The following is a 26296-nucleotide window of genomic DNA, read 5'->3' as shown; positions in this document are numbered from 1 at the left end:
TGAAACTTTTAAAACAAGGGTATGTTCATGCTTTGTGAAATTAAATGTTTGATAATAGGACTCAGAGACTCAACCAATTTAGATAACGTAACCAATAAGCAAAATATAACAAGGCTCCCTCTTCACCTTTGGCCCCCCACCCCCACGAACTTTTCCCTGCCGTTCAGTGTGAAAAGCGTGGAACCTGACTGCTGTGGCCACGGTCCTCCCTTCCTGAAACTGCAGCAAGAATCCTTGTCACAACTACTCCAAAAATAGGATTTTCACAATCTGTTGAGTCCAGAAAGCACCATAAAAGGCATTAAAAATAATTACAAAATGTAATTGTAATTAGGATAGGATAGGATATGTCATGTAACATAGTATGAAAAAGGACCTAACTGTGAAGGGGGGTACCATACATGGCACTAGTGTAGGAGAAAGGAGCTAGCTGCTACCCAGGCACACTGGGTCCCCCACGACTATGTTAGAGGTATTTTTACTTGAGAGGTGATGCAGGAGGTGAGGAGATTATCGAATTCCTGTACGGTTAACTCTTCCGTGGATTATTTGCTTTTGGGGTTATTCCTAGCACCCTTTAAATTCCAAAAAGTTTTCCCCCAACTGTTGAACATTCTTCTGAGTCATCTCCCCACCTTCAACTGGTAGGAGTTCAAAGAATGCAAATTCGTGTTCTATTAGCCTAAACAAACACAATTAGACAGGAAAATCCCTCCGAGGCAAAGAACACCTGTAGTCAAATATAAATTAACTTTGACCATAGTAATCAGAGAAATAAATGAGGAACCAGTGTAATTATCTTTTTAATCTCTGGAGGAAAACGTTTTAATTTTGTCCTTTATAGATTTATTTGGCATTTTATAATCCTAATGTTCTTTTATATTCGTTTGAAAGCACTTGTTCTTCACTCTGGGCCATTCGCTTTGTGGGTATCATTGCAATTTGATGAGCTAACTTAGTCTTTCTAAATGTACCTTCCATCCTCGCCAGCGTACAAACGTGGTAATTCGGTGTTTTTTAATTTAGTTGTTTGCATATATATTCTTTTTACATTGATTTAACCCACACACTTATTAACATCACTTTGATATTTAATAATAATAACTGCCATGTCTGCAATGAGTCATGCACTCTATTAGAAATTTTATACAAATTTTGTTTAATCCTTACAACAACCCTACAATTTAGGTATAATTATTCTTAACGTATAAATGAGGAAGTTGAGAGGTTGTTAGTGGTGGAGCTGGGATTTAATGATTTATTTCTAAAGAGTATTAGAAATAATAGAAAGAATAGAATACAGTGGCCTCATTCCCAAACCCACAGTGCGATCCTTTCTGTTGTCAGGTTGATATGTAACAGTTTGCTTAGCTGATCCCTATCATTAGGCATTTGGGGTTATTTCTGATTTCTTGGCAGTGATGATAATATCCGAATGAAACATCAGCATGAACATTTTTTGTGTCCATAATCATCCTGGGCGCCCATGTAACTCAGTTTCTGTAGAACCATATAGCACTCCCAGAAGTAATTTAAAGAAATGAATTCCAATTTCTATTTTGTCTCTCAAAGAAAAATCACAGGGCATTCAGTTCAGTTGAAAACCACTAACATACTTCCCAGATCTCCTGCTTTGTTCCTCGGTTCTCACACTGTAAGTGCTATTGTGACAATGACAGTCTGAACCCCACCAAGTCAAAGCCCCGAAGCCCTCTGTTTCCTTGTACCCCACCTACCCCCACCTGGGCTCTCTGTAGGTCAGTGCAGCTTCTTACGTGGCCTTCTTATAGGTCCTTTGGCCCTAAGCCGTCGTGGTCTGGCTTCTCCCTATTCATTCTGAAAATGCATCTCAAAAGGAAACAAGTCTCCTTTCATGGGGGTTGGCGATACAGACTGTGCAGGAACGGGGATAGGAGAAATCAGGGAACACTCACACGTGAATAAATTTTATTCACTTATTTTTAAGTTAAGGTTTTGGGGTGTTTTCCCTTTGAATGATAGTCCCCCAAAGTGTGATTTTGGGTTAATTGAACAGATCTATAACAGTGAATAGTTTTTATCAAGAAGTAGTCCTACTAATTAAAAAAATACATCGTGTGACTATAATGAAGCTAACTTGTCACAAGCCTTATAAAAATACATTTTTACTTGATATTCCATTTGAGGTAGTCAGTGTATTTCATAATTAACAACTAAAGTTCACTGTAAAATTCTGACTATAATAATTGTCATAAATATCTATATGTGAAATGCAGTACTATACTAAATACAAGTAGCCCCAAACGTGCCTATTTTCTCTTCTCTAGTGGGCTAAGAAAGAGAGATTAGACTATAGTAAAGTGGCTCATTCAGCTGGTAGGGGTTTCCATAAGAGCCTTTCTTTCGGTTTTGGCCAGCCCATATGTTCTTTTTTTTTTTTTTTGATATATAGTTGATATACAATCTTATATTGGTTCCAGGTATATAACAGTGGTTCCACAGTTACTCATATTCTTAAATCCTCACCCCAACTAGTGTGTTACTATTTGTCAACATAGAAAGATGTTACACAATCAGTGGCTGTATTCTCCATGCTGTACTACCATCCCTATGACCAACTTATATTATGATTGAAAATTTTTGTGCTCTTTTATCCCCCTCACCCTCCCTACCCACGCACCCCCAAACACCAGTCACTTCTCAGTGTCTGTGAGTCTATTGCTATCTTGTTCATTTTGTTTTGTTTTGTTTTTAGATTCCACAAGTAAGTGAAATCACATGGTATTTGTCTTTCTCTGGCTGGCTTATTTCACCTAGTGTTCATACCCTCTAGGTCCACCCATGTTGTCGCAAATGGCAGGATTTCCTTCTTTTTTCAGTTCCGTTGTGTTTATGTATCACATTTTCTTTACCCATTCATCTCATCTATTGACAGACACTTTAGTTGCTTCCGTATCTTGGCTATTGTAAATACTGTGGCAGTAAACATAGGGGTGCATGTATCTTTTTGACCAGCCGTTAACTTCTTTGACCAGTGACTGATCTGGGGACTGATTTGATGCTATTTCTGGGGATAATTTTAAGGAAAATTTTAATTTGCCATGCCCCAGATTTTGTTTGCCATGCATCTACTTTCTGTCTCTGGCACTGTTGTCTCCCTAGGTCCTTCTATTTCCTCTGAAGTCGTATCAATCATTTCACATTAGTGAGACTTAAACCCAGTGTGCTCCCCTTCTCAAGGCTATTTCCATGTTATACCTCATCTGCAAACATTTGGTTCTGATCTTGGGGTCTGGCACTGATGAGCTAATATAGAAACTCTTTGAGGGGAGAGAGGCTGCCGAGGTTCCTTCTTGTGAAATTGTACTTTAAAAATATATATTTTCTAAGTTTATAAATACTGCCAGCTCCCAATATACTGTTCTTATGTAAATGCAAGTCCTGAGGCCAGGTGTACTTCTGTGTACGCACTCAGGACTTGCACGTGCTCACACACAGAAATGTGAGAAAGGACAGGTAGGTGGCAAAATGTGGAATTTATCAATTAGGGAGAGAAATACATGCTTCCTTAGGAATAAATTACCAAGCCCCCTTTCTATGCCATTCTTCTCTCTTCCTCATAATGAATCTCTGGCGCTTTTTTCTTTTTCCCAGTTTGACCAATGGACAGACTCCCAAAGGAGAAGAATCCTGGCGGGCCTGTTAGAGCGCTGCTCTCTGTCACAGCAAAAGTTCTGCTGTCGAAAGCTTCAGGAAAGAATTCCAGCAGAAGCTCTGGATTTTACTACCAAGCTCCCAAGAGTGTTGTCGTTGTACATCTTTTCTTTCCTGGATCCCCGGAGCCTTTGTCGGTGTGCACAGGTGAAGGCAAAGAAGCGTGCAGGGCATTGCGTAAGGACGTTTTGGGAAAACTCTGAAAGTTGACCCAAAAAGCGCATGCGTGAAACCGAAACTAGATGAAATGGTCGGTGTGTTTGGCTTGTAGAGTTTGAGTTAACTCCCTTTGTCCTTTGTGTCTAACTCCATATTTAGTGGTCACAAGGTTGAGGGGATGAGGGGTGTCTAAGACACCATTAGCCTCCACAGAAAAATATGAGCTAGCTGGGGAACCAAATACACGTACATGAAATGGTTCATCAGCAGGATAGCCTTATACTGTATAGAATACAACTCCAAAAAAATCCTAAATTGCATAGTGCAGGCTGTTCACAAACAGAAGCTCAAATAAGGTGCTAATGAGAAATGTACAAAAGAATAGGAGATTAAAAGAGTTCAAGGAGGCCTTTGCAAGTATTCTGTAATACCGAGAATCCTTCAAGTAAAATATACAATTTAAAATCCTGCTTTATTCATTTTAGGTATTTATAAATATTTTATGTTTATGATACATATTTTTAAACAAGAATAAAGAAGGCAACATTTTAAATCATGACTATAAAAATTAAAATTTTCTCCATAGAAAAGAACATCATAAATAAATCCTAACAGTAAACAGGGGAAAAACATATTGCCAACAAGGGACTAATTTCCTTATTTCTTAATAAAGAACTCCTATAAATCTATACTAAGAAATAAAAGACCAACAAGCCAGCAGAAAAAAGGAATGAAGGAAATGAACAAGTAGTTCACAGAAAGAAATGTTTGTTTCTAAAATATGCAAGTTGCTTAGTCTTGTTATGTCATTGCATCTTTCATGAGTCAGGCTAACTTGAGTTTTTTTTTTTTTTATGGTAATATTCTATATTGGTGAGGGTGTAGGGAAACAAGAATTTTCATATTTTGTTGGTAGGTAAATTGGTACAACCACCCTGGAGAACAGTCTGGTAGGATTAAATTTTTAAATGAAGATTTCCTTTGGCCCACTGGTTCTACTTCTTAGAATCTGTCTGATGAGTGTACTTTAAGATGCAAAAATCATGGCTATGTAAGAACATTGCAGCGTTTGTTTGTAATAGCAGAAGTTTGGAAATGGTGGGGAAATGTCCACCATTAGGAGACTGGTTAAATAAATTGCAACAATCTCCAAGATACATCATCAGAGAAAAAGAGCAAAGGTGCAATACTGTCCCACCATTTTGGCAAGGAAAAAGAATGGATATGTATTTGTTAATATAGGCCTAGAGTATTTTTGGAATGACACATGGGCAGTTGGTAACAGTGGTTACATCCAGGGAAGAGAATGAATGATGAGAGGACAGGGATGAGAGAGAGAGAGAGAGACTTCCTTTTTACCGCGTGTCCCTTTACATCTTTGAACTTAATATTAATGCACACATATTACTTATTCCAAAAATGAAACATCTTTTTAAAAGAGCATAGCATTCTAAATGTTCAATAATAGGAGAGTATTGTACAGCCATATGATGAATTATGATGCAGCTTAGAAAACATGTTTTGTAAGAATAGAGATGCTTATGATATCAAAATGAAGAAAGCATGGTTTTAAATTGTACATGCCTGGGAAAAAGACAGAAAGGAAGACAGAAAGGAAAAGAACTCTACCAGGCTGTTAATAATGGTCACCTCTGATTGATGGGGTTTTGGGTATTGTTTTTCTTAAACTTCTGAGAATTTTCCCAAGTTTTCCACAATGAGAATGTTATTGTTCAAGGGATATGTTATTGGAAATTGCTCATCCTATCTTCTATGTCCATAATATGTCAATCTCACAAGATCTCAACAGTATATTGATGGACACTCGTCCATCAACTAGACTTAAAGTAAGCAATAAAGTCATTGCACTACAATGAGCTTTGAGCTGTTTAAAAAGATGGAGGTGGGGTGTCTACCATTTGGAAAGCTCCTACTTACCCTTCAATTCTCCTCATTGCTGTCTACCTTAAAAACAAACAAAAACCTTATCTACACTATAAAGTAAAATTCCCAACTGGTCACATATCTAGTTCTAAACAGGTCGAAGGAAAAGGAGGAAAAGAGTGAGAATTGAGAAAGTTTCCTTCCCATCCCCTCCCTCCAAAACCTCGCCTCTTCATTGAATTCTGAGTTAAACCCTGTGCGTGTGGTTCCTGCTCCTAACTGCGGGGCTCTGACCTGTTTCCTCTTTCCAGCTCCTGAGCTTATTTCTATCAGCTGTGCCCTCCTCTCTCCTGTAGGCCTCGTCTTCAGTACATAAAATGATGCTACACATAACAGGATCACAGTACACAGCAGACGGAAGGAAAGGAGAGAGGGATAGATGAATGCATGTATGTGTAACAAGGCCCATGATAGAGTGTTCTGCTTATTTTTTTGGCACTCAGATATTATTAACTATTTAATTAATCTTGACTAAGAGGCCAGTTTTCCAAGGATCAAATTTGGGTTTCAAGGTTTGATGTCATCTTTGCAACTCTTACAGCTAAGACAGAACATCTAGTCTCAAGTTTCTGTATGCATTTGACCCTAGCAAGACTTCTTCAAAACTGGGAGAAAATATACTCTACACACAGTAGGGTCACCTCCACCATTGGCTGGATATGTGAACTTGACCATAATCCTGTGGAAATGGAACGTACAGAACAAATACTTTATGTACTATCTTAAGGGCTATATAGGACACATCATATAGTATCAGTAATTGTGTTCCATTTATAAAATGTATAATTAGGTAAATCCTAAGAATGGAGGGAAAATGGAAGAATACCATGAAAGCATAAACAATGGGCAGACCTGAGTTTATAGCACCTTCAATAACTGTCATATGAACTTTGGGAATCTTCAGGAAGTTCCAGAGTCTATCTGAGCCTCAGTTTCCTCATTTGCAATGTGACAGTAATAATTACTCTTGCCTCCTAAGGTTGCTGTGAGGATGATTAATATAGGTGCTCAATAAATATTAATGCTGATTCTCAATCTGAATGAACATTTCAAGAAAATCATTCAGCCTGGGTAGGAAGCATTTCAGGTAGGAGGTAACTCAGCTGTGATTTGGAGGCAAAGAGCAAGAAAGTTACCTCAGGTCCAGGATTGACAACTTAAAACCTAGAGACAGTAGGCATGTAACCTGAGTAGGTGTGTTTTTTTTTTCCCCCAATTGTTTTTCCAGGTGAGCTGGCACTGGAAGAACTTAACTGAGCTGGATCGGCTCTGGATGCCCAAATGTTTGCGGTTTAACTGGTACCTCGATTTCTCTCCGACTCCCTTTGAGCAGGGTATATGGAAAAAGCACTACATTCAAATGGTCAAAGAACTTCATGTCACCAAGCCTAAGGTAAATTGGGGGCAAAAAAGCAGCAAACTTATAACACATCAGCTATTTAGGATTTCTAGAACTAGGACTACATGGTCCAGCTAGAAATTGGGAAAGGGAGTTGGTTCAAAGGAAATATACTGTGACTTCAAGATTCTCTTTTCTGAGAATGTGATGGCTCATTTCAAGGTAGCCATGTTAGTTGAGGGCCCCCATCGGACACCCCAAAGCACACTTCTACCCCAGTTGGGACTGTGGAGCTCCTCACTCTGATTCCTGGATTTCATCTCTAACTCACACACCAGATTGTTCTGACACTGAGACCCTGTGGGTAATATGGGTATTTTACTTTACTAATTCAAACTTTCTGATTCTACCAGGTGAGTTGAAGTTTATTTTTATATCATTCATAAAGAAAGGTTTTCCAATAAGTTAGTAATTATGGAAGGGAATAATGGGTATTTTCAAGTTCTTTTAAATCTAGAAGCTAAATAATTTAAAGCATTTACGTATGATCATAAAAAGTAAGTAATGCAAGAATAATTTTTTCTAGTGATTTCCTATGCATTATAACCAATGTTTCTGTTCGTTCTTATAGTCACAGTTAAATAATTTGTAGGAAAATTTTATGAGCCTATTTTTTATGGTGTGATCTATACACATGCAGAGTTGTGCATTGTTTTGCACAGTAGATTAGTTCCTGAAAAATTATGTGTAAATTAAAATTTTTAAATGATTTTTAAAACCACAGGGGTGTCATATCCTATGGTAAAACTGCAGTGAGCTCTTTTGAAATTGAAGAATCCTTTTGAAATATGAGTAGTCAACTCCTAAATTGCTCATTTAGGTTTAATTTTATTGTCTTAAAGTAGAATCCTTCTACATTTAATATAGTAATAAACTATGCATAATTAATATTGTTACAATTGCAATGATAAAACTAGTCTTTCTGATATCAGTAATTGGGATATTCCATGAGGATTTCTTTTAAAAAGGAAGTTTTAAACTGCAGCGATGGAAAAAGTTTTTTTAAAAATTACTAAAGCTATGGCTTCTTTTTCTCCTAAGAATTTTCTTGACTTTCCTTTTCAGTTGGGGGTAGGGAATGGCATTCCACAGCTGAAGCTTGTACTGTTCTGGGGCAGAGGAGAAAAAAGTGACTAACCAATGTATATATACGATGAAAGAGGTTTTGAGTATTAGTTATAAAACTGACTTTAGGCCATCGGGGCAGTGGGAGAATAAAGATGCACAAACTTCTAATTATTAAAAAGTAAATGTACTTGAATGCATTGTTGTCTTTAACAATAACTCTTTTTCACAAAATATTTATGCATATCTATATTTTAAAATAATGAATAGTTCTGATTAATAATAATGATGCAAGAAAGTTACCGCCTCTTTGCTTAGTATTAAATTTCTGTAGGGAGTACTTTGTTACATTAAAATTTAGTTTTTCTGTTAAAGAAATAGGCCTAAATAAAAAAGACAAAGATTAATCAAATCAACTAATAAATGTATTGGTTAAGGAGATAGACCTAAATCAGAAAGGCTAAGGTTAATAAGGTCAACTGTGAGCATTATAGATACTTTGATAATTTGTGTAATTCCCTGTGATGTTGCCCCAATAAGGGTGAACACAGGCAACCCCTGGAGTAGAGCATCATTTAGCTTCCCTCAGGTGCCCTCCAGTGCCTTGTGCCTGGCATGTGCTCCAGTAGAGCTTTTGAAAGAATTTTATGAGTAGATGGCTGTGGTTGATAATAGTTTCTCCAACCTTACAATGAGGAGACTGGACTAGAATGATCTTTATAACTGTCTATAAGGCCACACTACGGCAAAGAACATAATTTCAAAAACACTTCATCTAGGAAAAAGAGAGTATGTTCAACCCAAAGTAGATAGAAGGAAGAAATAGTAAAGAACTGAGATCAATGAAAATGAAAACAGACAAACAATAGAGAAAAATAGTACAATCAAATCTGCTTCTTTGAAAATGTAAACGAAATTGTTAAGCTTCCAGCTAGACTGAGGAAGATAAAATAGAGAGAAAACACGAATTACTAGTAAAAGGAATGGAATAGGGACATCTCTAGTGATCCTGTAGACATTAGAAGGATGATAGAATATTATGAACAACTTCATGCCACTGAATTGGACCACCTAGGTGAAATGCAAGAGGCCTTGAAAAATTACCAAAACAGTCTCAGGAAGAAGTAGAAAACATGAATAAGTCTTAATCAATTTAAAAAACTGAAGGCATAATTTAAAAACCTGCCAAATAAACTTCAGACCCAGATAGCTTCATGGGTGACATCTATCACATAGTTAAGAAAAAAAATACAAATTTTACATAAACTATTTCAGAAAATAGAGGAAGAGGGAACACTTCTCAACTCATTACCTTTATACCAAAACCAGATAGAGACTTTACACGAAAACAAAATAAAGCCACAGACCATTATCCCTCATGAACACAGGCATAAGAATCCTATTAAAATATTAGTGAAGTAAATCTAGTTGCATATTTAAAAAAAAGAATAATACTTGATGACCAAGTGGGATGTATCCATGGAGAGTAAGGTTGGCATAATATTCAAATAGCAATTGATATAATTCACAGAATAAAAGAAAAAAGATGTATGATCATTTCAGTATTTGCAAACAAAAGCATTTAACAAAAACTTTATCATCTGCTCACGATTTTAAAAATTCTCAAAAAAACTTTAGGCAAAATGAACAAAAATTTTATTAACTTAATACAGAGAAGCCGTCACAGTTTTCATTATAACCTATTTTAAGTGACATTTAAGCATTTTGCCAAATTGATGGTGTTTAATATATCATTACTAGCATTTATGCCTCAAGTTTTCCCTCTGAAATTATTTTTTATTATCATGTATTAATTTTCCCCAGTACTGTTAAACTAGACCTTCTCCAGCAAAAACAGATTTCATTCAACATAGACTCAGAAATAAAATGCATGTCCATTTTGAATGAGATCTGCACAAAATGTTGAAGACTAAACCAATAATGAGGCATTAAATAAATGTAAAATGTTTCATTGGTCTACTAGACTACAATCATTAATTAAGTGAGTAAATATTTATTAAACCCTGTTACGTGTTGGGTGCTAAGAGCACAATGATCCTAACCCCTGCTTTCAAGGAGCCCAGACTAGTGGCCCAGGTCATAGAAAAATAAACAAGGAATTGCAGCACTGTGTACTAAGTGGTATCCTGTAATAGGAATACATGCAAATGGCAGTGAAAACAAGGAAAAGAAACTAACTGATTCTGCTTGGAGGGACTGGGGAATTTCTTAATTCACAAACAATTTAAGCAAACCAATTTACCAAGCAAAGCTTCTCTAATCTCTTAAAGAACAAAAATTAAGCCTTTAATAGCTTCTTAACACACTAATACCACTTCCCTTAGGTTATAACCACATAAAAACCTTATGAATGTCACAAAATGATAGACTTTCAACTTGGGAAATTAAAGCTCAAGTATTCTTTGAGAGCAGTTGAGGTTTTGATAATTGATGAAATCTATTGTCTGCCCCCATATAACTCTAAATTGTCTTTATGTGTTATAGGAATTAGACCTGGAGTACATTTTTTCTTTTGGAACATGTACTTTTTTATGGATAAATTCACTGCAATTATGGAAAAATCATACGATAATGTGGTAGAAGCGATGGCAGTACAGGACAGAGAGATTCAGTGCACGGACAGGAAGCAAGACAGTCCTGGATTCAAATTCTAATCCCGAGTCTTATTACTTATGTAGTAATAGGCAAATTAATTGGTTTATCTTATCTTCAGTTCCCTCTTCTATAAAATGGGAGTAGTAATGATTACCTTTTAGAGGTATTGTGAAGGTTAAATAAAATAATGCAGGAAAGCATCCTGAGACAGGGCCTGGCATGTGGCTGCTGTGATCACCGTCACTACTGTGGCCATATGGTGACGATGGTGATATCCTTTGTTTTTCTTGTTATCATTGCACTGTTTTAAGAGCAGAAAAAAATGATTTTCTTCTAGACACCTCCAAAGGACGGGTTTGTGATTGCCGATGTTCGACCAGTTACAAGCAGCACTCTAGAGGAAAAGCGGTCTTCCTCAGCGGCTTGCCGGTCCTCTTCCTCAAGAAAGAAAAATCACCCAGGGGAGAAAGAACTCCCACCCTGGCGATCCTCTGACAAGCATCCAACCGATATCATTCGTTTCAATTACCTGGACAACTGTGACCCCGTCGAGCAAATCTGGCAAGGGTGAGAAGCTCCATGCCCTTCTCCACTTCTTTGCTTTTGGAAACAATTTACTGGCACGTCAGCGTGAAAAGATGAAAAGAGCACTTAACTGTGAAGTACAATTTTTTTTCCATACCTAGAAGCAAAAAGTAACTGAAAAGTATACAAACTGTTATTGGTTAGTTCATCAGGATTTGTTTGCATTTTGTAGCTGTAATGATTTCATGTTCCAGCTTCATGTACTATTTTAACATCTCGAATTCCAGTCCAGCACCATAGAGTTCACTCGGGTATTTTCCTTTTCCATATTTACATCTCCCTTCTCTGGCAGTGAGAAACCTGACTCTCTCATTTATTTACTGTATAACAGATGTAGATTACATGTTATAAATACATATATAATTTTGATTATATGTGTATGCATATAATTTTGTATAAAAATTGTATTATATGTCATACATAGTATATACTCATAAATTCTGAAAGTAAATTCAGAATTGCTAACCCATGTCACTATTAAAACAAATCTACTAACTAGAATTCAATATTTGTTTCTTTTTGCCTTTAGTTTGAGGGTGTACACTCATAATATTGTATTTAGAAGCTATGTGGGTTCCTTTTTTTTAGTATCTCCTTCAGTGTGGGTATGTTACATGGTTCTCAAGTTGAAACTGTATGAAAGGATACAGCAAGTGAACAAAAGGCACAGTCATCTCTTCCACTCCACTCCTTCCGTGCTGTCCTTTCCACCCCATTTCCACTAACAAATCAAATTAGTTTCTGTCTTATCTTTCCCATGTTGCTTTTTGCAGAGAGTCACAAGAGATACCATTTTTCAACTCTGATTAGCAAAACTTTAAAGATTGACAATATATTCTGTTGGTGAGGCTGTGGGCAAACAGGCACCCTCATACACTGCTGGTGGAAACATAAATTGGCACAAACCTTATGGAGGGAAATCTGACAATATCTAGCAAGAATATATATGTATTTACATTTTGACCCAGCAATCCCACTTCTAGGACTCAATATTGAAAATACAAAAGTATATCTGTGCAAGGATATTTATTGCAGCATTGTTTATGGTTTTTAAGTATTAGAAATATTCTCCTAAGAATATTTCAGACAAATACTGCGTTAAAGCCCCATGAAGTAATACCTCTGTGTGTGGTAATGCCAACTCCACAGACAAGATCATTTGTTTTATTTTGTTTTTAGATTTTAGGGACTTTCTTCATTTTATTTTATAATTTTGAGAAAAACTGAGATGGTTCCAAAGTCAAATATGCAAAACAAGGCAAACTTGGAGAAGTCTAACTTGTGTTCCTACCCCTCAATACTATTTATTCCATGTTTCTGATTGAGTCACATGGGAATCCGACTTGTAGGTAATCATTTTTCAAAATGTTACTATGTAGTCCTTCCATTAAAAAAATTGTAAGGCAATACACACACATGCACCCTTTCTGAAATAAATGGCAGTACACAACACTTAGCACTTCATTTACCTTCCTGTTCTCATGTGACAGATCTCTGGAGATCACTCCACGGTTACAGGCAGAAATGTTCTGCCTTCCTTTTTGTAGCTCATAGTCCTCTGTTGTGTGGAATTGATTCAACCAGCCTTCTGTTGATAGACATTTGGTGTGTTGCCAGTTGAGTAAAGACAATCTTTTTAATCACGGGGACAACGAAATCAGACAAATAGCTATGCAAACCACCAAAGGTTGAAAGTGATCATTTGTAACTTTTCCCATGCTTTCCAATTTACAGAAGAAGGAAAAGGCATGAAGTGACCCCAGACTCCAGCCAACAGTCTCACGATAAGAAAAATAAATTGCAGGACAGATCTAAGCTAAGAAGAGCACAGTCACTGGTAAGTATTGCTGACGAAAGATTGCCTACCATACCATTAATGAGAATCCTTGGATCTCTCATCTTATTTGTGAAACTGAATTTGTTTTTTAATCAGAATGATCGAGTGGTGGGTATAAATCCTGGTCTCTGACACTAACTGACAAGGTGTCTGACCTTGAAGACACACTTTATTTAATCTCTGAGCCTCTGTTTTCTCCTCGCTTAAAAAAACAAAACAAAGGACTGGACGAACTGATGTGTATCAGTCTGTTTGAAAACTATACAGGATAATGACAGCATGTTATCACTGGTTCTTTCTCCTGCTGAGTCCTTTGGGATAGGGGAGGGCAGTGCTATAGGAATTACCTATCTATACGGTGACCGTTCCACTGACCTAAGTATGCTTTCCTGCTACCAGTGGAGCATGATTATCAAATCACATTTCAAGTAGCTTCAGAAAAAATGACTTAAGAACTTTTCTTCCCTTAAAATTAAAAAATAGCGAATGAACTACCTACTAAATTCAGTAATTGTGACTAGGGGGCATTATCATTTCATAGGAGAATTTCCCAAACTGTGGTTCTGGACCCCCAGCGGATCCCTTTCAGCACATATGAGTCTTTGGAGCAAAGTAGAAGAGGGTAAGGGTGGGAATAAAAAGTTCATTTTAGTAGTGAAGATTTAGAAAAAAGCTGAGGATACATTCAAGGAAAATTAATATACAATAGATGTCGGGAGAGGAATAAGTATGTACTCATGAATAAATCACTTTTATAGCTCTGCTTTAACGCTCTATTCTGTTTAAATGTATTTTCAAGAGTTACATTCAAAAAAAGAGAGAGATGAGCTTTTTAAATAGGGCAGTCTGCATTCAGATGAGCCAGTTCTGTTGGACTGGCTGAGGCTTATCACAGACATATGTACAGATGCCCAAGGGCATGGGGAAGCTCAAAGCAGAGCAGTAAAATTGTCAGTGAAAACCATTAATTGAGAAAAATAACTTTTGAGGCTTATCACACAGGCCATTCAGGCATGCTTCCGCCTGGCCCGGCCCCTCCTAGACCTCCTAGAATTGAAATCCGGGGGAGAGCAGGGAATTTGAAGGACCATAAAAGTTGATGGTGATGTATGCTTACAATTATCGGCACAGCCAAACATTTCTCTGGCTTAAAACCCAAACCCAAACAAAAATGAAATCATCAAAGGCTAAACAGAAGCCTTCCAATTGGGCTTTTGACATTAACCATCTGTCACATGCTAGCAGGGCTTGCTTAAGTTAAAACATTCATTATACATTAAAAACTTTAAAAGTTGTACTAATTAAAGCTGAAAGGGAAAATGGTAAATTAAACAATGATAGAGAACAATTAAGCTATTAATAAATGGTGATTGTATTGATCTACTTATACTGCTTATGTAAATATACTGATTATAATCACTATTTATGCTCAGTAGTTTTGATAAGGAGCATAATTAAACCCTGCAAAAGTATGCTGTGATCTTGGACTCTGCAGCAGTGCCTGTGATAACTGATAACCTGGCTGTTCCTGCCCCAAGACCACGCCCGGCTTAAGGCCCCCTCTCCCCTAGGTGACAGTTTGCCCCCTGCTGTGGGCCGCATACCTCAGAGGAAATAAGCAACCTCCTAAGTGATGCCAGGCGATTGTGAAAATTAAGAAACTCCGCATGTGGGGCCTGAGAGAAGAGGAAATGGTTTTTGAGGAAATTCAATTAGGGGACAGAAGGAGAATAGGGTGTAAAACTGACAGCTGCAGCTATAGGGAGCTGCAGACACAGCCCAGGTGCGCCTGCAATGGAGAAAATCCTAAAGTCATCCTAAAGTCTAAAAGTTGTCACATCTTTTAGACAGGTGTACCTAGGAAGGTTTTAGATAGAACTAGATAGACAGGTGGGCAGGTGGAGCTTAGGGGGACACATCCTGAAGGCAGTGGTGAGACAGACATGAGACCTTGACCCTCGGGTAGTCCTTGCCCTGTAAGCAGAAAATACTTGGATACTTGGGGAAGTTGAAGGAGGACGGGAAGAGAAAAAAGCACAGGAGTGTAAAAGAGTACAGAAAATATTGCTCAGCCATCTCTCCTGGGCTGTGCCTGTATCAGACCATTGAGACGTCTTATGTTTTGCCCACCATGACTTATAGTCTTCAAATAGGAGAGTTCCCTAAAAACAGAGCTCTTCTTAGGGAAATGCTGTCAAGTCCACATGTGTTGCTTTGAGCTTGTGATGTTTTCTCTGCCTTTTGTAGGTTTGAGTTTTCAAGACCCTGCCCTTCAAGGGGAACCTGATTTCCTCTTATGCTTTTAGTTCTAGTTGCCTCCTTACAGCTGCTTCATTTAACCACCTTTTGATGTGAATCACTGAGAGGAGATGAGAGGAAAGGCTAGATCTCATCACAAATGCATTAAAATTTTGAAGATTGTTCATTACAATTGTATAAATATCAAGAAATGCCCATTACTATTAGTTATTAAAATAGCATACTATACAGAACAAAGCAAATAAAAAACATTAACACTGCATGCAGTACAGCTAGGTATCTTGATTAAACTTTAGAGATTTTACCATCTTCTGTAAAGATGTGGACTAAAGTTTTTTTTTTAATGGTAACAGCTGGCCCCACAGTTCCTGTTCAGGAAGGGGAATGGGGGAGCTGTCTCCCTGGGGGAAGCCCCTGAGCTCCGAGGGAGGGATGACAGCTAGAGGGTTTGGGTGCTTTCTGCAGGCCCATCCCGTGCAGAGGGGGGGAAACCTGCTCTGCCTGAGGTTAGGGAAGAGCTTGCTGTTTCTGCTCCTGCAAGAGGGGGGGAGGAGAGCGGAGGGAGCAGCAAGGACAGAGACAAGGAGAGAAGCCAGCCGGGGGGGAGAGAAGCCCAAACAGCTGGGGCAAGGGGCCCAGGCAGTGCTGTTAGTAATGCCACCATTCTCATTGAAATTGATTTGCCATTGCTGAGACATAAACCCCACTTCCATCCTGATATAAATTCTACCGTTTACACATGGAAGCAAGGTGTCGGAGCCTAGAAGGTCAAGAAAACACCAGCCCTAAGGGACAATCCACAAACACCGTAGGGCTGGCTGTGGGCTTCCCGGGGCCTGGAGCTGGACCCAGAACCTCCCAGCTGACATACTGTTTCTCGTGCCATGTTTTTTCCTTTTCCTACCAAGTTAAGTCTAAAAACAAATACCCTTTACCTCACACTAAACTTTTACTGGGAAGTGAGAAGTCCTCATTTTCTGATTTGGCCATGGATTTCAAAAAGCTTGCTGTTCAGAGCCCTCACCTCCTGCGAGTAACACCAGCCTTTACTTACCTGCTTACTCCAGCTGCCCCCGATAAGACCTTACCTTCTCCTGTGCCCTGCTGGCTCCGGCCTCTGCGCTTCCCAGCTGCCCCACGCTGGAAGATAACTTGCTTCTTTGTCTTCTGGGTTTTTTTTTTTTAAACGCTTCTTCAAGCATTCTCACCGCTTTTTTTTCCTCTCCCGAGTCAAAGGAGGAGGAAAAGGAATGTACTTGAAAGTGATTCCTGACTTACACCATGGAAAGAATAATGATTTGCATTAACTAGCCATCACTCAACCCCTGAGTTTTCATTTTCCCATTTACAAAGTGACGGTCTGGGTTCCCACATCTTTAAGGTCCATTCCAGCCTCACATCTGAATCTATGGAACCATCTAGTCTCCAACTGCATTCACTCCCCTCTCCCTCCTGAGACCCGAGGAACACAGCTCTGACTGAAGTGACTTCACATACATGCCAAGAAGAATCCATTGTATTCACAAATCCCAATTATAAGCCAATGAAACTGGTTTCTTTCATCGTTTCTTTGAACTTAAGAAAACATAATTAAAACAGAAGAATTTATTTACACAGATAAACAAAAGTATGCAGTGGTTTCCTGGCAGAAATCTTTTATAGACTGCGTTCCAATTCCAGTGAACTCCCCAGGTGTTTGTTTTATGACATGTGTTTGGTTTGGATGTGCAGAACTAGAAATAGCTTTTGGAGAGCTTTTTAATTATTTAGTTCAATCAGTGAAATTTCTGAGAATTCCATTTGGAAGGAAGAATAAGAAAGCAGCTGGGCTTTGTAGTCAGACAGACCTGGGTTCTTTTCCTAAATGGTGTGACTTTGGTCAAGTTTCTTAACCTCTCTGAGCTTCAGTTTCTTCATCTGTAAAATGGGAATAATGACACCTCCCTTGCAGGATCATTGTCAGGACAAAATGCCAGATACGCTTTAAGTGCTCGATACACCTTTGTGTTCTCCCCCATTAAATACCATCTCACTTTTCATTTTGCTGACCAGGAGCACAGGTTTGGGGATTCAAACAGCTTTCAGTTCAATGCCCAGCACCATAATTTTAGTAGCATGGTGGTTGGGCTAAATTATTAACCTCTCAGAGGCTCCATCTCCTCATCTGTATAGTGGAGCTAGTAACACCAGCCCTGTAGGGTTGGAAGTGGATGGGAGGCACCTAGCACAGGCCACGCACAGAGGAAGCATTCGGGAAATCCTAGCCAGCAGTGCTGACAGTAAGTAACAGCAGGCAGATGACACAAAATCACACGAAATCACGGCCTGAGACGCATGGCCAGAAGAGCAGGCAGTGACGTTGAGCAGCTGCTGAGAGGGCAGCCAGGCCGCCAGAAGGCACGGCAGAGCCTCCACTTGGTGAATCAGCTTCTCTTCCTGACCTTTACCTTTATTTCTTCCCCCTGGCCTTTGCTTTTTCTTTCTCTCACAGTTTCTGCTATATACAAAACAGTTGCATTCGAAGCCGCGTGAATGCAGGCCATGTGTTTTTGTTTCGCGTGTGGCCTCTGTACAGTCTCCTGGCTGCACATACGTTCATGTGTTTCCTCCTCGGTGCTGGGTTTTCATTCCACGCTCTCAGACTGAGCTCAGTGCTGGGAATTGTGGGCTCTGTGTAATCCACTGCTTACTACTACAATGTTAATTTTTGGTAAGAGAAAAGGCCTAATGGCTAAGGATCCCGGGGGCAAAATTCACTTGGGAAGGACCACTACTCAGAGACTGCGTTTCTCCTGTGCCTCTAGAAGAAGGTGGTTCACTTGTCCTGTCTTGTTGTTTCTTGTTTTATCATGCTGTGCACAACAAATTACCTTGGCATTTCCAACAGGAGTGATTCTACCTGCTTCTCTTTCACTGAAATGTTTAGACCAGGACCAAACGACTACTTGTTTTTATTTGAGTTTAACACAAATATTTGACACAAATTGTCTTCTCTTCAGTATCTACCAGAAGGGAAGAACCATGGTTTTGAGTTATGTAACATCATTGTTACAAATCAAATCATGACAGATATTTTAATCACTATTGCTACTGAGGTTTAAAATTCGTATGTATGTAGTATGCATGTGTGTATGTGTAACATTTGGTATTATAGTATCCCAACACAAACTATAGTAGAAGCCAGTTTTCTGAGACATGGATGTTTTGAAATATGAGTTCACAATCATTATGAACAAACAACCATTCGAACTTCATGGCCTGTGCAGATTTTGCAACATATCCCTACCTGATTTCAAAACGGTGGGAGGCTGAAGGTGCCGTGACATAGTGTAGACTTTAAATTTCAAAGCCTTCCCTCACAGCTGACAGCTTTACCCCATGATTACTTGGAAGATAAACTAAGAACGAAGGCGGGCCTGTGGCTTCTTTAAAACCGTTGTTCCCCCGAATCTCTTACCTCTGTTTCTCACAGAAGCACAGTGAGCTGGGAGGACAGGGAGCACCCTCTCCGCAGGTGCTGATCAAAGTGAGGGTCTCGAGCAGGGGGGCCAGGCAGGTCTGAGCAGCCTTCTGGGCTCCCAGGCAGACGGGGTCGGCCTGCGTTCCCCCCACAGAATTCCCAGATGGAACGGTCTGTGAGGCAGCTCCATTCTGGGGGTGAAGCCAGGGTGAGTGGTCATCCTCTTAGACTCTCCTCTCAGAAGGAAGCCCCGGTAGGTGGGCCCTCCTCAGCCATCTTCTCTGTACTCTGGGCCTTTATCCCCACCAGAGGCCCTTACCTATTGCTCAGCCCCCAGCCTCCGCTAGGCAACTCATAGGGATGAGTTGAAGCTGTGTTTATATGAGTAAAACAAAAACCTTCTGCTTTTAGGATTGTCAAACACAATAATCCATGTTGACATACAGTGTTAGCTCATCATCCCTGAACTAGGAGTCATAATGAAGCGGGGAAGGAGTCAGATAAAAGGGGAAGGGGGGTGGGGTCCTACGACACCAGTAGCGTCACCTTCTTTGCCTTTCTTGACCACATCACAGGCCTGGGAAGATTAAATGAAATAAGAAGTGTATGGCTCTCAACACAATACCCAGCAAGCAGATATTTGCAATTATTTTTGTTAATGGTGGTGGTGATGTTTCTAGAAGAGTGATTGGCACACTGCAGGGGTTATCATTGTTACTATATTTATCTGTTTTCCAGATATACATACATTATCTAGTCTGTTCTCTTAAGGGGTCTATGGGTTTATCCAAAGGTGGTGTTTGTGTCAAGAAAAAACTCAACTGGGGAGTTACAGGTACACACACAGGCTGGTACCTACCTGGGGCTGATAGTCCTTCTTGGGCCTTAGCCTCCCAGGGCCCTGCTCTTTTTTGGGCCCCTCGGCCTCAGTCACCTCTTGCCATTCTCATTCACCGATCTGCCCAAAGAAATGACACTGACACCCAGTCTAAGGATAGGAGTTTTCTATCCCCATTTCAAAGTCCACCTGCACGGTGGTTTCAGCCATTGCCCTGAAATGAAAGAGAAGGAGGAATCGGTTGTAATGTTTATTCATTTAGCCAACAAGCATTTTACAGGCCCTGGAATAGGCAGTGGGGATACAGCAAAGCAAGGCACAGTCCCTGCCCTCCAGGCGCTTGCAGGCCAGCGGGGACAGCAAGTAAGGGTGAACTCAAGGTCTCTGGGTTGGGCATTGTGTTAATGTTCGTGCCACCCCCTACTGAGACTGGAAGCAGCAGGACATGCTAGTGTGAGGTAGCTGCATAGCCACGAGTGTGCGTGTTCAGGAGAGAGCTGGGTGTGTGCGCCAGGGGCTCAGCAGGGAGAGCCGGGTGAGAGCTGGGAATCCAGCAATGAGAGGTCTGGGCACTGCTTGCCCAGGACACGAACCGAGAACAAGCCTGGAGAATTCCGATGTATGAGGCCTGGCCCGACATCTCTCCTGGGTCCTTCCATTTAAAGACATGGTAACGTGTTGAGATATTATTAGGTAAATATCTCTAGAAAAAGAACAATAAGTTCAACCTATGAGAAAGATATATTTAAATGACCTGATTCCGTCCCTCTTCATAGGAATAGGTTGAGGGAAGACTATTTGTGATAATGCTCCAGGGCTTGGGTTACTGGCGGACTGCATGGCTGTCGGCGCCATTAACCCATCAGAAAACAGGGTACAGAAGGTGGACCTGCACATATGTAAAAATGACTTATATCAGCATTGCTTACAAGAGCACAAGTTTGGGGACAGCTCAGATATCTCTCAATATGGTTCATCTATAAATGGATTATAATGCAACTACTGAGTGAGGAAGTTCTTTAAGCACTGACTTGTAACACACACACACGCAGCCAGACATGTACTGTCACACATGCAGTGAACAAAATGTGATGATGTTCTGGTATGCTACCAGTTGTATACAAAGGAGAGGGGGAAGCATGTATTTGAATTTTATGTACATGTTTACTTGTATATGTATAAAATATCTCTGGAAGGATACTCACACACACTCAACAGAACAACCTTCATTGCCCTTGAGGAAGGGAACTAGGGGGCTGGGGGATGAGGTGGGAGGAGATTTTTCATCATCCCCTTTTGTGTCTTTCCAATATTGAACTACGTAGAAAAGTAACCTATTCAAAAATAAACAATTATTTTAAAAGAGAGAGAAAGGGGGGAAAAAATCACTGAGGAGCTATAGGAAAATGCTTTTAAGGGAAGAATTCACGTGGGATAGTTTAATGAAAATGTCTTTCCCAGTGTCTAAGTGCTCAGAACTTGAACTGCATGAAATAAGGGTTCGACTATCCTGCTAAGATAGTGCATGTTGTTAAGTCTCTGCTGAGAAGACAGACCTTCGTGGAGGAAAGAAAGGGAGGGGGTTCATAGCAAGGCAGCAGCCAAAGAAGAATAGGAAGGAAAAGGTTCAGTGAGCCACAATGTAAAGGAAAAACCCAGTCTTCCCCTCCTGTTGTTGGGGAAAACCTCAGTTCAGTCTCTCCTGCGTGCGTCTTTTAGTACTCATACAAAACACTCACACTTCTGACACCAGATGTTTGGAGGTTTTTTTCCCACACTAAGCAATTCTTTGCAATACCAGCTGGGTGTCCTGTCATTTAACTCAGTTCTAGCACTATCTACCCAGAGGTAGCATCAGATCCCTCAGGTTAAGGGCTCAGTCCTGTAACACTGCCTCCCCTCCCCTCTGAGACACACACACACACACACACACACACACACACACACACACTTCAGACACCAGTCACAAGCTCAGGTTGCCACCTGCGGTTCCAATGATACCCTCCTTGGGTTTGAATAATTTGTTAGAACAGCTCCCAGAACCCAGGGAAACACCAACTTAGGTTTACTGTTTTATTAAAAGGTGTGGTAAAGGATACAGATGAACAACCAGATGAAGAGATACACAGGGTAAGGTCTGGGGGGGTCCTGAGCACAGAAGCTTCTGTCCCTGTGCAATTGGGGTGCAGAGGATGTGTTTGCCAAACCAGAAGGTCTTCCAACCCCATCTATTGGGGTTTAATGGAGGCTTCCTCATATAGACATGATCAATTATTAGCTCCATTTGTTAGCCCTTTCCCACTCTGGTCGAGGGGGTGGGGTTGGAAGCCTCTAATGTTGGCTTGGCCTTTCTGGGGACCGGCTCCATCCAGCAGCCCACCCGGAGTCACCTCCCTGGAACAAAAGATGCTCCTAGAGCTCTTGTCATTTAGGAAATCAAAGGTTCTGGAAGCTCTGTGTCAGACCGGGAGACAGAGGTCAACATATACTTTCCTAGTATCTTATACCCAACATTAGTATAAAAGAGCTTTCTAGTTACTTCAACCAGGTCATCAGGTGCTCTAAACCAAGACGCAGGACTGCCGGATTTGTATCCTTTTACATATGTTCCCCGTGTTTTCCTTCCAATCTCCTTTTTTCTCTTGTAATGATGGACATTAAAGTCTTAAAATGAAGAGAATCTGTGAACTTATTTTCAGACACAGAAAGGAAGGGCCGCCATCCTCCCAGAGCCAGTCTTGGAAGGGAAGAGAAACCCCAATAGTCTGGGTAGGTGGTGACAGTTACCAGGGGTGGGGCTGGAGGGGCTGGCGGGGAGTCCCTGGGACCTGCCACAGCAAAAAAGGAAATTTTGAGAGGAGCCTGCCTGGGCCTGTGGACTTCCCCGGGGATGCAGGATGAAGGGGCTCCTCAAATGCAGTGATAAATCAGCTTTGCACAGTAATAGGATTAAATCTGAGACTGTTACAGATGAAGTGTGACTAGTCCAATCTTGTATCACAGAGAGCTGGGCTTTTCTTCCTTCAACAGGTATTATTTTCATTGTAACTAAAATTGTACAAAGGAACACTGCTATTTGTTTGCATTGCTTTGCTGATCTTGACCACACTGAAAACGCCAAATGAGGGAAGATTATTTAGTCCCATTTCTTCCCCCTTTTCCTCTTCTACTCTAACAACTTGCTACATTGAACCCATTTGCCTACTCTTTCCCAGAAAAGTCATCAACAAACTTGGATCTATTCTAAGCAGGCAGGGTCATAGAGCTTCAGTGAGATAGAAGATTTCAGCTTGGCTCAGGGTGCTTGCAGACTCACTGGAAGACAAATACTGACATTCAGAAACAAATACTCATGCCTGCAAGCATACATTCAGTGCTAAGCCAGAGGTCTCGATGATGGTTGGAGTCCAGCTGAGGCAGACATCCCTGAAGGTCAGGACACACAAACTTCTTGGAGAAGGTGGGCCTCGAAGGACAGGTTAGATTTAGAAAAGGAGTGAAGAGAGCACGTGAGGCAGGTGTAGGGTGTGAGGGAAGAGTAGGTGGCAGGGGGCATCTTTGTGGAAAGATGAGGGACTCGGTTCACTGGAGAAGAGGGCGGGACAGCAGTCACTCGCTGAAGCAACTTCTGATTCCATGAAAGTCTAAAGGAGGATTTCCCCAGATTAACAGAAACCCTGTGTGTTGCAAACAGATCCATCAGAGCATTAGCGGGATTTAACAGAATGACCTGACTGCTAGGACGTGCCGGCTAAGAGTGGAGTTACCCGCGGGGGGTTGTGTTCAGGGAGGGCTCCTGTCTCTGGGTATCTGCCCGGTCTCCTGTGCCTCTCTGCACACCTCCGGGGTCCAGGTCAGCGGGAACTTCACAAGAGCGCCTTGCTCCTGCTCCCAGCAAGCTCAGCTTGTATTCTTTCTTTCTCTCGCTCTCTCCATTCTTTCCTCTCCCCTTTCCTGCTCATGGCCAGATGTCGAGGAGAGATCCTCTTTCACTGTGAGTTCTGGTTGGAATGTCAGCCTGCCATTTGCCTGTGTAGTGAGAATGTGTGCATGCACAGATTAGCAGGGAGCATAAAATATGGGAACTCTCCCAGTGCTCACCTGGCCTAAGGACAACAAGTCTCCAGACCCAGGTCTAACACCTTTGCTCTGGGAACTTGGGCTGGCACCTAGACTACCTCTTCTTTGGTTTCATTTATTTCTAAGATGTTAATTCCTGCCAACCTACCTTGCAGAATTTTCTTGAGGTACAAATGAAATTATGGTTGTGAAAGCGCTTGGGAGACTAAAGAGCTTACTATTAGTAGTTCAAGGCGAGGGTTGCATGGGGGTAAGGGATGGGGAAATTGGGAAGTCTCGCAAAAATCCCATCCAGCCCTATGATTTTATCAAATTGCTTTATATCATTAAAATAAGTTTAGTTACTTAGTTTCCTCTGATGTTTTAATGACTCTCAGTCTAATGAGATCGTTTTCCTCCCCAGATATCCCTAAGTGCAGCGCCCGGCTCCCAGCCCCGAGCTCCAGCTCCTCCCGCCTGGCCGCCCTCTCAGGTAGCGGGGCTCCCAGCCACCGAAGCAGCGATGAAAATCCTCACGCATCACCTGCAGAGACACTCTGAGTTTCAGTCATTCCCCATCCAGGCTCCAGAGCCGAAGCTAGTTTAAATACTGAAGGGATTTTTATAGAAATGGTGAGAAGCTCTCTGGCCATTGGAGAGTGGATGGTATTGGCTTCTCTATGAGAAACTTACAGCTTAGGTACCTAATCGTGAAAGCGAGTCCTCCAGTGGCCGGTGAAAGGCATTCATGGGGTAAGAGCTGACCTCATTACAAAGTTAGGCAGAAATGTGATGATGGATAGAACCACGGGGTTGATGAAGGGACACGTCATACACTGTTGGGTGCAGGAGGCAGGGTCTCTGCAGAGTGCAGAGAGCACATTCCCAAGGCTACCCGAGCAGTTTAATGATGGGGCTATTTGGCATTTCAGTTTGCTAGGGCAGCTGCAACTACATACCAGTGTCATAGTCGTCTGGGCTGCTATAGCAAAAATACCACAGATGGGGGGCTTATAAACAACAGGCACTTACTGTCTCACAGCTCTGGAGGGAGGAAGTCCAAGGTCAAGTTGTCAGCAGGGGTGGTTTCTCCTGAGGCCTCCCTCCTGGGCTCTCTGACGGCTGCCTCCTCCCTGGGCCTTCACATGCCCTTCCCTTTGTGCATGTCTGTGTCCTGATCTCCTCTTAATAAAAGGACACAAGCCATATGGGATTAGGGCCCACCCATATGACTCTTTTAACTTTAATTACCTCTTCAAAGACCCTATCTCCAAAGACAGTCACGTTCTGAGGTCCTAGAGGGTTAGATTTCAGCATAGGGATTTGGGGCCTGTTGGGGGGGAGATGACAATCCCACCCATAATGCCCACTATGGGTGGGGTTAAAAGATTCAAAATGAGATGGTAAAGCTCCTGTCGCCATCAGAGGAAGCCTTCATCACCCTTTGGCCTGGAGAGGCAAAAGGAAAGGGCACTTGGGTGCTGGAACCCAGGGGGAACTGCAGCCACAGGAGAGGGGCACCCAGCAGGACGTGTGCCATTTGGTGGAGGAGTGCAGCCACTCGGGAAACCAAGGCCCGCAGGGCGGGAAGAGGGGAAAGGCCCGACCCTTGGATATTCCAACTGTGTCTCGCTTTGGTCAAACCCATCTGGCAGTCAGAGAACAGCGAAGCCCAGGGATGCAGCTCGTCGATGCCAGGCTCTGAGGCAGGTAGCGGGGCTGGGAAGTACGGCCAGATCGGAGGAGGGGCAGGATATGCATGGGACAGGGGGGCAGAAGCAGCGCAGTGGGGGAGAACGTGTACCTTTCCAAAGGAGGAGTCATGATAGATATTCAAGGATGTAAATGGGCTTTAAAGAGATACTGTTAAACAGAAAATGTTACTCAGCTGCAAAAACATTAGTCATATATTCTGAACTAAACCGCCTACTCATATAACCATTTCAAGGTCCCAGAAGTTCCCAATCTAGGATACTTATTTCCCTAAGTAGAGCAGATAGAAAAACAAATGTGTTTATTAATCGTGTAATGTTGAACACTTACATTCTTATACTACATACTGTAATATATGTTATTTTTGAGTGGTTTAAAGTGCTGGCCTGGCAGGACGGCCCAGGATACAGAGGTCTGATGCCCAAATGATCAGCAGGGGACAAATGTGACCGACTGACAGCTGACCAGCTTGCTCCACCCAGGGTGACACTAGTACGTGGCTCTGAAGTGGAGAAGAAAGAAGTGTCCAGGGTGAGACCTGTGCCCTTCCCAAGGGCAGAGAGGCCCTCAGTGTGGGTCTCCTCATCTTGGAGCCTGAGGCTTCGCAGTCTCCCCCTGCCCCTGGGTGCTGGCGGCAGCCACGGAGGCCGGGGTGGCCTGCCGCTCCAG

General features: G+C 41.4%; 1 protein-coding gene across 4 annotated transcripts in view; it reads left to right on the top strand.

The window, feature by feature from the left end:
* FBXO16 (F-box protein 16) overlaps positions 1-25979 on the top strand; it is a 51024-nt gene extending 25045 nt beyond the window's left edge. For 3 of the 4 annotated variants that reach the window (XM_073232749.1, XM_073232750.1, XM_073232748.1), the window contains 5 exons: positions 3634-3840; positions 7025-7189; positions 11214-11443; positions 13196-13298; positions 24339-25979. In XM_073232749.1, the coding sequence (XP_073088850.1) occupies positions 3634-3840; positions 7025-7189; positions 11214-11443; positions 13196-13298; positions 24339-24521 (888 nt within the window). In that variant the 3' untranslated portion in view covers positions 24522-25979. Of the gene's footprint in view, positions 1-3633; positions 3841-7024; positions 7190-11213; positions 11444-13195; positions 13299-23823; positions 23850-24338 lie in introns of all 4 variants that reach the window. The other variant, XM_073232751.1, reaches the window with a different exon arrangement.
* Positions 25980-26296: the final 317 nt, after the last annotated feature.

This window comes from Manis javanica, chromosome 3 (genome assembly GCF_040802235.1).
Source record: "Manis javanica isolate MJ-LG chromosome 3, MJ_LKY, whole genome shotgun sequence".
NCBI lineage: Eukaryota > Metazoa > Chordata > Mammalia > Pholidota > Manidae > Manis > Manis javanica.
Note: the sequence above shows the minus strand (reverse complement) of the source record. Positions and strands in the feature narration are given on the sequence as shown.